The sequence below is a fragment of the Zootermopsis nevadensis genome, unplaced genomic scaffold (assembly GCF_977971745.1).
Source record: "Zootermopsis nevadensis isolate Lab colony 2312 unplaced genomic scaffold, Znev_1.0 Znev_ptg000018l, whole genome shotgun sequence".
In the NCBI taxonomy this organism is placed as follows: domain Eukaryota; kingdom Metazoa; phylum Arthropoda; class Insecta; order Blattodea; family Termopsidae; genus Zootermopsis; species Zootermopsis nevadensis.
The window spans coordinates 5,427,911-5,441,157 of record NW_028259150.1 but is presented as its reverse complement, the minus strand read 5'-3'; the positions used below and the strand labels follow the sequence as shown (position 1 = coordinate 5,441,157).

Genomic DNA, 13,247 nt, shown 5'->3' with positions numbered 1-13,247 from the left:
TGGATGATCATTCACCTCTGCTTAGGCATGTGAACGTGAGGCTAGCAACCAGCTAGTCGGCTTTGGCTCTCTGGAGCTGTTACACCATGGATTTAATTTTAATTTAATTATGAATGCAAGGCAAAATTAAAGCCAATCAAGACTTATCACACCAGGGGATGTTCATTGTTGTTACCCACACTTGAAAAGGTGAAATCATGAGACTGCAGAAAGTTTAAGAAAACACTGAAGGAAGAAACCATATTATAGTTGACTTCATGAGAAAGCACTAAAAACTGTTGATTTCTTCTTGTGAAGTGGATATTAATGCTTGGTGCTGATGTGATGTAAGATTTTTCTGTGTGCTGCAGAAATATTTTAATTAGTTTTATTTATTCCTAATTTTCCATTTGCAGTGATTAATTAAACAATTATGAAAAGTGTGTGTGTGTGTGTGTGTAAAAATAATAGTGTTATGAACAGCAAGATACATGATCTGAATTCAGTTCTAGGACCAGCCACATTTTGCTCATTCCTTTCAGTTAGTATGAGTAAAGATAAGCAACTTTGCAGGTTGCTACTTTCGTAAAGCAGAGATTTATTTATTCAGCCTAGCTTGGTGGGCTTAGGGCCAAATTTTTACTTTGAAGACACTATCAAAGTGTTCATTTTTAACTCTCTTTAATTTGTCACTTTTACTTTCATTGTAATATAAGGTATTTATTACCAAAGGATTACTTGTGTTGTCTGTAGGAGTTCAGGTTTTCACAGTGATGTGAACATGAATGGTAGGCTTTGGGTTGTTGCATCATGTAACATTTTGGCTAGTGACAATGTTTCAGAGGAATACAGTTCCTCCAAAATATTGGCATGAAGCTAAAATGCTACACAGCATGACAATCTAAAAGATGATGTGCATTTTTTGAGTTCTACAACAATAATGAAATAAACTCTGAATACAGTAACAAAATACAATAGTAATTATCTTTACACACTTTATTTGACACTGCCCATGTGAACAATGGAAGACAGTAAGAAGAGGAACTATTAGAATAAAATAGTAATCTTTTATACTACTGTTATAACATTTCAGACCAACTGACCCAAAAGTTACAACTACAGTTGGAAAGTGTATGATTAAAAAGTTTGTTAAACTTCTTCAATCTCTGGTGATGAATGGCAGTGAGAGTTCATACTTTACATCTGCAATTCATCATGCCAACCACTAATTATCATCATGATCATTCTTTCCAGGTCTTTCATAACTCTAAGTAGAATCAATATTTTTTGACTTCCCAAGCATTTTCTTATTCTGGGTTGACATTTCATACATGAAGCTGTAACAATGGGACAACTGCTGGAGGAAATGTTAGCTCACATAATCTGTCCAGAGGCTCAGAAAAATACTGATAGACTTGCCACTTATTGGTCAAGAATCATCTCGCAGGACTTTTATCACTTTCAAGGTGATGCATGGACTGATCTTAATGATTAACACTGTTCACAGATCAAATTTAATAGTAGCCTGAATTCCTTCACATGTATCTATCCACTTACTATAGTATTATGCTCTTCTGAAGAATATCCAGTGATATTTATGAAACTAAAATCTATATCTACTTATGTGAGTTACAAAAGAAATACTCTACTGGCAAATTATATCACAATAGTATGCATAGATGTTCACATTATAATTTCATACATTATCTTCAGTCCACAGGACATCTAATCTGTATCTTAATACAACAATTATTATAATTATTTCACATATAAATCAACACTTTGGATTTATCATACCTATAACCTATAAAGGACTATAAATATATAGCAAAATAAAGCTTGTATGCTATCACTCTGTTTAGTCTTAATTACACAGTCTAAGGTATGATTTTTAAATGACTATCATTATTTGTATTCTCATTCCCTCAAGCAATTCAAACCACAGAGTATGCTGAAAATAGCTTTAGACTTTAAAAAAAATCATCACCACACAAATACATCCCTAAATACAAACATTTAAATATTTATCACTGTAATTTTAACTGATATAGAATATATAATGAAATATCTGCATAAAAATAGATGCCTGAATAAATAACTACAAGTCTGTCATAAAAAGAATTCATCTAATTTACCTATATAAAACCCTTATTATGAAACAGAGGATACTACATGCTGTAGAATGTTATAAAATAGGATAACTTTTGGAGATTTTCATTGAACTTACAAACAACAGTTTATTCACTAAATTATTATAAATACCCTACTATCATACTCTGATATCAGCCAAGTGCTAGATCAGAGACAAGGCCTTTAAACAGAAAATTTCAACTCTATTCACAAAAGTGAAGAACTAGCACTAATGAATACATAAAATTGCTCTAAATGGTTATAATATCATACACATCTGAAACATTTCTATATAAACATAAATACTGTATCCATCAATGGGTATATTTATTACACATCCTCTATTTAACCAGTCTACAAATCAGCACTTATTAGTATCGGGGTGTGACTGATACAGTTTAGTTAATCTACTGATAGCTTTAAGACAATAGTACATTCTCTCATGCCAAAATAAAAATACACTATACTTACACCCTAATACTGCAGTGTATATTGAAGGCAAAGGAAATAATGTATGCTTAAAATTAATTTCTATCTGGACTTTTACCATCGTCTTTAAAAGAAACCACAATGTTTCCGAAACTGGCTCTGTTTCTGTCTTCAAACAAGAAGGTACCTACTCAGTTGGGTCCATCAGAAACAGATAGTCTCTATCACTGTACTAGCTCTTTCTGACAGACCCAACTGAGTAGGTACGTCTCGCCTGAAGACGGAAACAGAGCCAGTTTCCAAACCGTCGTGGTTTCTTTCTTTTAAACAAGGATGATGGAAAAGTCCAGATAGTGAATAATTAATCTACCATTGTCAGAACCCTTTAGAACTGAAATAATGTCTGGTTGACAATGGAAAAACAGCAAGATTTGTGCATAGTGCCTATTACAGTTAATAAACACAAGATCTACAGCCTATATATTTAAATTCATATGGAAATATTACTGAAGTGGTTAGTTAAATTGGCGGGCACAGTACTTTGATTTTAAAACAAACAGACAACTTTGAAATTATGTAAGTTTTCTGATACAAAAACTGTAAATTTGTGTACCTACCTGTGCTTCTTATTTGTGTGCCTAAAATAATATAAATTGGTTTATCTAAGAGATAAACATGTATTAATCAAGAAAAGGTTTTAATTTCCTATACTGTTTCTGCACAGTGAATATGCACATTATCATATGAAAGTACTTGGCTCTTTCCATATACTGTTTGCTTCACATTAAAATAATAAAGTGAATTCCACACAAAATACAATGAACCTGTCTTAAGTGCAGCTATTGTAAGAGCACAGATCAAAGTTTTGATGATTTTTCTGGCACCTGATATAACATATAGTATATTCACAAAATAAACATAAACAGTTAAAATTACACAGTGGGGCAGGCAGAGTGCATAGAGAAATCACAGTTTATAGAACAATACAATTAATCATGATTTATAGTATTAAACAAAGCAAATCAAAAAGTCAAAACATGCCCTTTCAATTAAACTGGTTTGAGTTCTTAAATATATTTTTCTTCTGACTAGAAAACTGTGTAAAACCTATAATTTTTGGCCCGAGAAAGAAAAGGTAATGGGAATTCCATGTTTATCATGTAATACTTAAATATCACTTATGGAGAAGATGTTACCCCAAACAGCAATTAAATGTTAAATAATAATACTGTATACTTAATTGAAGAGTTCTGCCTGTTTCAGCAATGCTAATCAAGAACAGAGCAGAAGGCAGCTTTCACAAAATACAAAGACACCTCTGTATATCCTAGGCCCTTCAAGCAATATTTTATTAAAAGCAGCAATTGAAAATTCATGATCTGTGAGATAGCAATTATGTATTCACCAAACAGTTCTACAGGTACATGTAACTGTTTCTCCAATCAAAAATTATTATATTAGCCCATTTCACCATGTCCATTCAGCCTTCAGGTTTAAACTGACATTTAACATTTATCATACAGGAAAAACTAAATCAAACCTCCACAATAAGGGCCTGCTGGTTAGACTTTAAATCTGTGGTTAACAGTTTAGTGGTACGCTAATGTGACACATAACCAGGTGGAATGTGCATAAAATACTACATAGAGGCAATAAAAGTGAAAGAAGAAGCAGTGAAAGTCTAATAATGACACAGGTAAACTTTAACAAAACATACTCAACAAAAGCAGGAACTGAAACATGTCGTGAAACATGAAAAATGATGGTTTAATGTAAATCGAATATTTCGATAAAGAACATCATTTAATATTTTAAATATTTTAAATGTTAATTATTGTAATATTTTAATATTTAATAAGAATTATTGTGATTAGACGGACAAGATTTAATATATACTCAACAAATTTAGGATGCCTGTTTCTGCTCAGCATAAAAAAACATGCTACAAAATGTTATACAGGGTTTTTGGACTTGGACAGATTCTATGGAATTAAAACTTGTTTCTTTATACTGTACTCCTTTCCAATGCTTTGCATGACCATTAATAAAGAAACAAAGGCCATATTCAAAGAAAAGTGATACACCAGCCCCATCATATTTTCAATTTGTGGAATCATTGGGAGAGGAAAGAAAATAGGACTTTAGAGTACTTGGACATAAAATACATTTCATATATATTTAGAAATCATTAAGAACACAATCAATTCAGTAGCATGGATACAACATAAAAATGTGCAACCAAATACAAGTGTAACCTTATTGTATAATTATATTTGTAAACAGTGTAGCCTCTCTTTCTATAGGTTGTTGTTCTAACACAGCCTGTAACTGTCAACAGAGTTGAAAAATTGCTCAGCAAAGTGCAAACAAGATATAGATATACCAGAACTCTGTTGATATTACATTCAGAAATTGTGTCTCTGAATACAGATGACGTTCTGTAAGGTGAAGTGTTGGGAAAAAATCATCAGATACCAAGGGCCTTGGTTAAGCCCAGCTCCATCTGTCATAATTGATCATCTTCTAAAACATTTTTAACTTTGGTAATGAGAGGAAACCAGTTTTGCCCTGAGTTGGAACATTCACTCTTGAAGTCATCCATGTTGAGAGCCCAAATCATAGCTCCTCCATAGCCACCACTAGCAACATATTCAGCCTATAAAAATGTTTACAGTTAATTAAAGTACCGGTAGTTCTGTAATTAAGCTACAAGTATTGCACAAATACTATTCCGTAATTAAAACAATAATTTAGAACAAGATTTGTTATACAAACTGTATTACCTCCATCTTGCAGGAATTTTCTTGCAAAGTGTAAAGTTACATGGCTGGTCTATAAATATCTTGCATTTACAGAACCCAGAAGTTCAATTCTATGTTCATAAAACCCCACCACTACACCACATCCTGACTCCAAGCCTCTTATAATTCACGTTCAGCAAATACTATATATTAACTAAACTGAAAGAACACATACAAATTGCCTGTTTTTGTTATTTCTAAAATATGTATAGACATTGTAATGCAAATTTACACTTACAGTTCTGGTCTCAATGACAAAGATAAATTCCTTAAACCTAAGAAATACTTACAGAGGTAAACCATGAAAACCTCAGTCAAGACAGCTGATTTCTGAGCTAAAATTAAAATCTGGGTCTTCCTGAATATGAAGCAGGAGACTAATTACTCAATTTCAATTTTCAGAGTTAATCAGCATAAATTAAGTAAATGCAGATTTCCACCATTATAATTACAAAAAAATATTTTTTTTCATATCACCACTACAATCTACTGCAGAACACCTCATTCATGAAGACAAACACTTCAAGAATTAGTACACACCTTATAAGCCAGACTTCTTTCATCATCATATGAAATCCACTGTGTATTTTTGTAAGCATATGGCGCTCGACTGTCTCGATCAAATACAGTAGCGGCTTCTGCAGCTACAAACTGGCAAGTCTGAGGATAACTAACAAAGCCTTTACTTCCCAGCAGACCAAAGCCTGAAGCTGGTGCTGAAACACCATGGTTGGCATCGTTAACAAGCCTAAAAAAATTGAAATTAATTCAGTATTAAAATAACAAATCACAATTTAGAAACAAAATGAACAATCTCAGTAACCAACATGAAACCTGGCATGTAGTTTCACGCTACAGAGTTCTAGGAAATCCGTGAGTACATCTACAAATTGTATGTCCCCCTTAAAGGTAGGTTCACTGCTATGTTTACAAGGCAAGAGTGACCTACATGGATGCCAACTTACAACACTTCCTGTAATGAGAAATGCTCTTCTGCTGAAGTTCTCACATTACCGTTAGCATTTTCTCAGCATTTTACATGGATGTTACAGATTTCAACAGAAATGTTACGGATACTTTATTGTAGGACAGCAGAACCTCTTTTGTATTTTAAATTACTATCCTTTATTATTGATAATAAAACCATCTTACAATTTAAACAACATATCAAAGGTCAAACATTACTTTTACATCAACAATTTTTGTTTTTGCTATCCATTGTTTAACTGATGATTTCAACTTTAATTGGTACATTTTCATTATTATTTTAATGCTATTTGTTAGTTCCTCAGTATATATACATGTATACTTTATCCATACATTGTGAACTTACGTAAAGGAGTGTCCATATGTTGGCAGCCCCACTACTATTTTCTCTTTGGGCATACCCTTGCTTTCCCAGTATGAAACAGTCCAATTTGTATTTAATGTTGCAAAATATCCAATATCATCAGAGTGCTTGTATAATGGGGCATTAAAACCAGTCATCGGAAGATACCATACATAGAAATGGTAATCATATGTCATGACATTTACATAATCCACATATCTGAAAATCACAAAGTAGAACATAAACTAAACCACTTTACAATGTACTACAATACATATATATTTTCTGGCATTTCAGAAAAATCCAAATGGTGTTTTTACTTATATTCTACACAATTTATTTAATCTTTTGAATGTTTACTAAGTTTGTTTATTTTTCAGTCTATTTAACAATGCTTTTTAAACCCAACTCTGAACAGCAGGATTATTGTGAATGAAAAATTGAAAAGGATGCAGATGGAATCAAACGTGATTTCTTTGGAGGAATAATAGGCACCGTGGAACACCTGAAAAAATGTTATTTAGGAAAGCCGAGATGTGATCATTTCGTAAGATAAATATAAAGTTCACCTAGGCCTTCATGTAGAGCATAAAAATGGTCAGAGACTCTTAATTAACTGCATGGATCATAAGGAAAAACTAAAAAAAAAAAAACAGGAAAAGAAGCATTGTCGTTTCTTTTAATGAACTTTCTTAGCATTTATTTGGAATGATTACACTTTATTGCAGTGAACAATGATGTTTGGTGTCAGTGCTACTATTTGTAATAGCAGTAACTTACTCTACCATCTGAGGAACATCATAAGAGTCATCTATTATAGGCTTGGGGGAAGCCACTGCCACACTAACAAGTAGATTAGAATGTCTCCTGTTCAACTCATCTCTCAGTTCCATAAGCAGCTGTGTGAAGTGGACACGCTCCTTTTTGTCACTCTGCCATGCAGGAAACTCCCAGTCAAAGTCTAAGCCATCTAATTTGCACTGAACCAAGACAGCAAGTACGTCCTTGATGAATCTGAAAAATATAACTTAGTCAATACTCCTAAAATAAGTACAATAATTTCTCTCTTATGATGCCTAATTCATCAATTTTCTGTAGCAACTATCAGGAAATAAACTAAATTCAAACTTTTGAACATGTCACGGTGCAAGAAGCAGTTTCCCGCATTCTGGATTATGTAAATGTTTCCACTGAACAGTGTAACCACTATAGATTTTGACTGGAACAGTAAGCAAACATACACTGTTACGGAAGATAATAATATTGTTTAAATTTAATAACAACCATGAAAAATAAATACTGTATATGTGATAGAAAGTGAGAATGTTGCAATGTGGCTACACTGTATCAGCATTTCAAATGCCACTTCTGTTACTATTAATTCAAGATTCTTCATATATTTTTTTTACAAACTGCCAACTAGACTATCTTCTTTCAGACTTGCATTTATGCATAAACAAGCAAATGTTCTCTCACTTATTCTTCTCCCTTGATTATAGTAATTACCAGTGCTTTTTATAACAATATGTAATAGAATTTCAAACTGGAACCACATTCATATAAAAAAGTTAAAAAATTAAAAATTTGTTAATAGAAATGAGTGTATGGCAGATGTAAAATAAAGGATGAACTGAGCTGCTCACATCTGAGTACCAGCATATTTCCCTGCAGGAAAAAAAGCACTGCTAATTACCAGCCAGAAAAAAAATTAAAGACTCACTGCTTTCTGTTGGCATGAGTTGCAGTCAAGGTGGAGAAACTTCCTGGCTCTGAATTTCCTGCTATGCTCAGTAAAACTTTGAGAGACGGGTTACCAGACTTGAGGGCAACAACACGATTGTACAATCCCAAAATCGTAGAATTAACAGGTTGCAAAGAGCCATTTGTTATCTGAGCAAATGCTATATTGATATGAGTACACAATGATGGGTTGATCTCCTCTGGCATCAGATCACCCCCAATTCCACTGTTTGGAAGTGAATAATAGCAAACAAGTCTGAATGTTTTTGCTTTTATATTACTTGATGGTGATTTGTTGGTTATAACTGGTGGAACTGCTGTAAATGTGTGAGACTGATTGGAATCCAAGTACTGCTTCACAGCAAGCCCATATAGTTCAGCTCTTTGCTTCAGCCATTCAACTATAACATTAAAATTTTGAATTATACCTTACAATATTCACTCTAACATGATAAAGCAAACATGCGATAATGTAACATATTTACTGGAATATAAGACAGTAATTTCTTCACAATTTAGCACATGGTAAAGAAACAAAACCTTATAATCACAAAATACTTCATCATAATGACTGAACATCATCATTATTACAAAGTACTCTATGGTGTTGGTATATGAAGTACTGCAAACTTAATACTTAGGTAATAAATCTGAATTGATTTTATCTACTTTAAATCTTAGAACACTCTATTCCAGACAACGATATCTCGATACATTATTTCTTGTTAATGTCTTTAAAGGCAAAATAAATTACCATTCCATTATGTACACTATTGGTATACGTGTGCCAGCAAGGCAAATAAGATAATTTTCTACTTTTAGTGTGAGCAGTACGCCAAGACATAGTCCTCCAGCCAGGTGCGTCATTGCTGCAAATGACATATGTAAATCTTTGGACATATTTAGCATAAACATTGTCTCCTTTGAGGGCATGTTCTCAATAAGGGAAATGATCTAGATAGGTTGTCTTGATAGATGATCTAGCTTGGTTATTTGTTTTTTGTATTTCTCTAGCATTTTATATTTATATTAGTGTTTTCCTAGGTGGATTATTTGCTTTTATTTATATTTCTTCATTTACTTTTCTTTGTATATAATATTCTATTCTGAGACTAGGACATGCCTTGTCATAATTTGTAGTGAGGAGAAGAATTATATCTAATGCACTATAAGGCTGGGATTGAACAAGAGGAAGTTCAATGTGTTTTGTTGACCCTGGAATATTTTGTAGTACAGTACAAAGTGTCCTAATTTTGTGCATATATTCTCTATAAAAACGTTTAGTATTCCTGTTATTCTCAGACTGATTACCTGAGTCACTATTATTTAAATTTAATTCCCAAAGCTTCTTCACAAATTCTCTGTCATGAAATGACTTCAGACTTTTCCAAGAAATATAAGCAGTTAAACATGTGATTATGACAACTGCTGCAATTATGCCTCCTGCTTTGATGGCTCGATTGTAGTTTAATCCGGTTCTAGAATAAAATCACATAAAAAGACAAATATATTAATGTTTTCGATGACCTGTCATTTCAATTATATTGCTCTATTACAATGTGATTTTACTTGCCGTTTATTTTCAATGAGCAATTCGTATCTTGCATGAGGCAACTGGCGATCGCTGAACATTCTTTACAATATTCCAAAATAAAAAGAAGATTTAAATTTACAATACTTGGAATTACTGTTTGACATTACTGTCTGACGTCATATTTACTGCCCTAGATCCATATCCTTTATACACTATTCATAATTTCCATATCTGTACATTTAATGCAATAACACTTGTTCTTTAAGAGTTTCGAAAATACCACCCTTGTAAAATATTATTATCAAACGTGCAAATATACATAAAAGAATAACAAAGGAACAATAACAGCACAGTTGATCATTGTCTTCTACTAAATAATTTCAGTTTCCAAACCAATATTTCAGTCAATAAATCACACAATATTTACATCAATGTTGGTAATAATCTATGACGTACACTGCCATCTAGGGTTAAATAAAGCCCGATTGTCACGTGGGTTTGCGAGGTAAGTTCGATATTAGAATTGTGTGCTGCCATATTAAAATGGATTGGATACACTGCAATTCGTGTTATTTATTACCAACGCAGTCGAAAGGAAAAAAATTTTCGTTAACTAGCTGTGGGCATGTGTACTGTGAGAATTGTGTTAAACCTGATGATACAAAGAAATGTGCAATTTGTGGAAACACATTTAATATGATACCATTAACTTCTGAACTTAGTGCTGATATCCAGGAATATTTCAAAACTCCCGAGGACATACTGAAACGTGCACTACAAATTATGACTTTTCAGGACGGCCACCGTAGCAGAATTACTGCATATTTTAACAATGTTGTCCTGAAGTACAAAGCTGCCAAGCAGGAAATAATGAGATTGAATGGAATTATTAAAAAACAAGAAAAAGATTATAAAGATTTGAAACAACAAAATATGTTTCTGAAGCAGAAACTACAAAGAGGAATGGCATCATTTACTCACAGTAATAGCAGCAGCAACATAAACTCTCAAGTACAATGCTCAAAGTCAAGTGAACCTAATGTGATTCCAAGTCAGATGAAGTCAGCTACTGCCCCCACACTCACTAATATGAACTCAGAGATACCTGCAGACAGGATTACATTTTCTCAAGGCTCTAAAATTTCTGCATCACAGATGTCTCCTTGGATAACTCCAAGGCGTTTGACATTACGTAAAGTGACTTCGCCAAGTAGTTGCTCGTCTTCATTAGGAAATACTAATTTACCGATGTTTTCACCAATAACTCCACGAAACACATTTAACTACTCTGCCCAGTATAGAACAAACACACAGTATTCATCACAGCCCAATACTCCATCAACTCCAGGAACACCAATCACTCCTGAACCTACTAGATTCTCACCTTTAAATAGATATGACCTAGAAACACCATCACCTACTGCAATACCTAGATATACACCACTCAGCAGTGCTGACAGAATGCTTAACAACCTTACCTTGACATTGCACCAACCTAGAGGAAAGTAGAATGTGAAGATGTTACACATTCTTTATAGTGCCTGTAATTTCCATACTTAAATTGTTTTGGTTTAATGAGATAAATATATTTGAGACTGATACTACAAAGAAAACAATGAAGTAGCAGGTTTTCAATATTAAATTATCCACTTCTTGCTATACCTAAGACTTGGCATCCAGCAGAATTAATTAAACTATGTTAATCATCACCACAATCTCCTATATAACTTCCTTATTGATTCATTACCTGACAGATCAGATCCTGGACAAAAACAGTGCAATTACTTTTCACTTTTATTTTTGTAAGTGTGCTAAATCCAATTTAGATGGACATAACAACTTGAACTTGAAAAAATGTGGTACTCAACTGAATGGCTTTTGATTAAAGTTTCCATTCACTGCATATACTAATAGTAGAAGTTAATTTGTCTTTAAACTTTCAGCTATGTCACCACCCATCCTCTGAACTGTACAAACAGCCATTTCTGTAATCTTAACAATTCTGTGTGTAAAACAAATATATGAACAACAGAAATTGAGCTGTTAGTAGGTTTGAATATATAACAGTATACATATTTATTAGTTTACCTTCAATCACTGCCAGTGGAACATGTTCCACAAGAGAGAAGTAAATGCTATAACTGTATCTGTGTGGCCAAAGTATAAATTCTGTATAAGTGATTGGTACAAAAGGAGTAAATACCAGACTGGGAAGAACATTGCTGTGAAACAGAGGGAAATTTTGTTTCCTTTCGTATAGCATTTGTTTCATTCTGAATTGTATTCCATGAAAGTTATTAAACTTGTTATATGAATATATAAGAATATGTCAAAGAGTAGGTACTTTGTGTTACAGCATAAACTGCTGTTCTTTTTTATGGACAAATTATATTTCACTTTGAAATAATACAGTACTTGCCACAGAACAGTGTTCCAAGTACTGTACATGTTTGCAGCCGATGCTTAATAAAAAGGAATTAAAGCAATGTTTTAGAAGTTGCATTAATGTCTGTTAATACTTGTGAATTGTTGAAAAATATTCATTGTATTGCAGTGAATATTTTAAAACATACTTTGTTTGTGTTTTATTAAATAAGTTCTTCGTGTATTTTCTGATTATTAAGTATTCTTAACACAAAGTTCATAGAATGCATAATGAGGATGTCTCTTTTCTACCTGTCTATATATTTAATCTCCATAATCACTTATCAGATTTTGATGAAATGAGGCATTACATGTCTACACTGAAAGTTGTCAAGCAAATGTAATTTTGGCTCATACCAGTCATATATAGCCACAACATTACGGGGATTCATGCTTTATAAATTTTCTCAGAAACAGATGAAAAAGTTGTAAATAACACAATAAATACATTTCATTGAGATCTACAACTTTTATTTGAAATAATTTGTTAATATAGTAAATATTGACTGAAATAATGAAAGCAGTTTCTGGCTCAGTAATGTGAATAGCTTAGTAACAATCAATTTGTAGCTGAAATGTAATTATTAATCAGTTTTGATAATTTAATGTGATGCAGTTCATACTTAATATTCATACAAGATTTAATTATTATGTCATGTGAATGGTGATACTGTAACTAAAGACAATCAAAGTAATGGAGTTCAGCTTTTCTCATTTAATGATGTAAAGGAATAATTGTCCTACTGTGCATGCTCGATGGAGTGTATTCAGTTACTGTTTTCAGTCCATATGGTATTAAAATAGTAAAATGGTTCCTCCTGTTTTCCAACAGCAATACTGAAAACTTGTTCCACCACCTGTCTCACAAAATTGGTCTTTG

At 32.8% G+C, this 13,247-nt stretch overlaps 2 protein-coding genes across 2 annotated transcripts; one reads left to right on the top strand and one right to left on the bottom strand.

Annotated features, from left to right (window-relative positions):
- Positions 1–960: 960 nt before the first annotated feature.
- Positions 961–10,381, bottom strand: Cht11 (chitinase-3-like protein). Its single transcript, XM_022079489.2, has 7 exons — positions 9,983–10,381; positions 9,721–9,887; positions 8,390–8,810; positions 7,450–7,683; positions 6,673–6,888; positions 5,880–6,087; positions 961–5,194 (listed from the first exon to the last, which is right to left on the bottom strand). Exons 1-7 carry the CDS (start codon positions 10,039–10,041, stop codon positions 5,045–5,047), a joined length of 1,455 nt encoding a protein of 484 aa, XP_021935181.1. The 5' UTR covers positions 10,042–10,381; the 3' UTR covers positions 961–5,044.
- Positions 10,382–10,451: 70 nt separating this feature from the next.
- Positions 10,452–13,163, top strand: LOC110837436 (uncharacterized). The gene has a single exon (XM_022079545.2). The coding sequence runs from the start codon at positions 10,487–10,489 to the stop codon at positions 11,450–11,452; it is 966 nt and encodes a 321-aa protein (XP_021935237.2). The 5' UTR covers positions 10,452–10,486; the 3' UTR covers positions 11,453–13,163.
- The last annotated feature ends 84 nt before the right edge of the window (positions 13,164–13,247 follow it).

What these genes read in the sequence shown, in the direction of transcription:
- Cht11 (XM_022079489.2), bottom strand. Translation starts at nt 10,041, where the DNA reads ATGTTCAGCGATCGCCAGTTGCCTCATGCAAGATACGAATTGCTCATT. An exon ending in TTGCTCATTGAAAATAAACG is followed by an intron (nt 9,888 to 9,982) that starts GCAAGTAAAATC and finishes ATTTTATTCTAG; the next exon opens with AACCGGATTAAACTACAATC. An exon ending in AAAGAAGTCTGGCTTATAAG is followed by an intron (nt 5,195 to 5,879) that starts GTGTGTACTAAT and finishes ACATTTTTATAG; the next exon opens with GCTGAATATGTTGCTAGTGG.
- LOC110837436 (XM_022079545.2), top strand. Translation starts at nt 10,487, where the DNA reads ATGGATTGGATACACTGCAATTCGTGTTATTTATTACCAACGCAGTCG.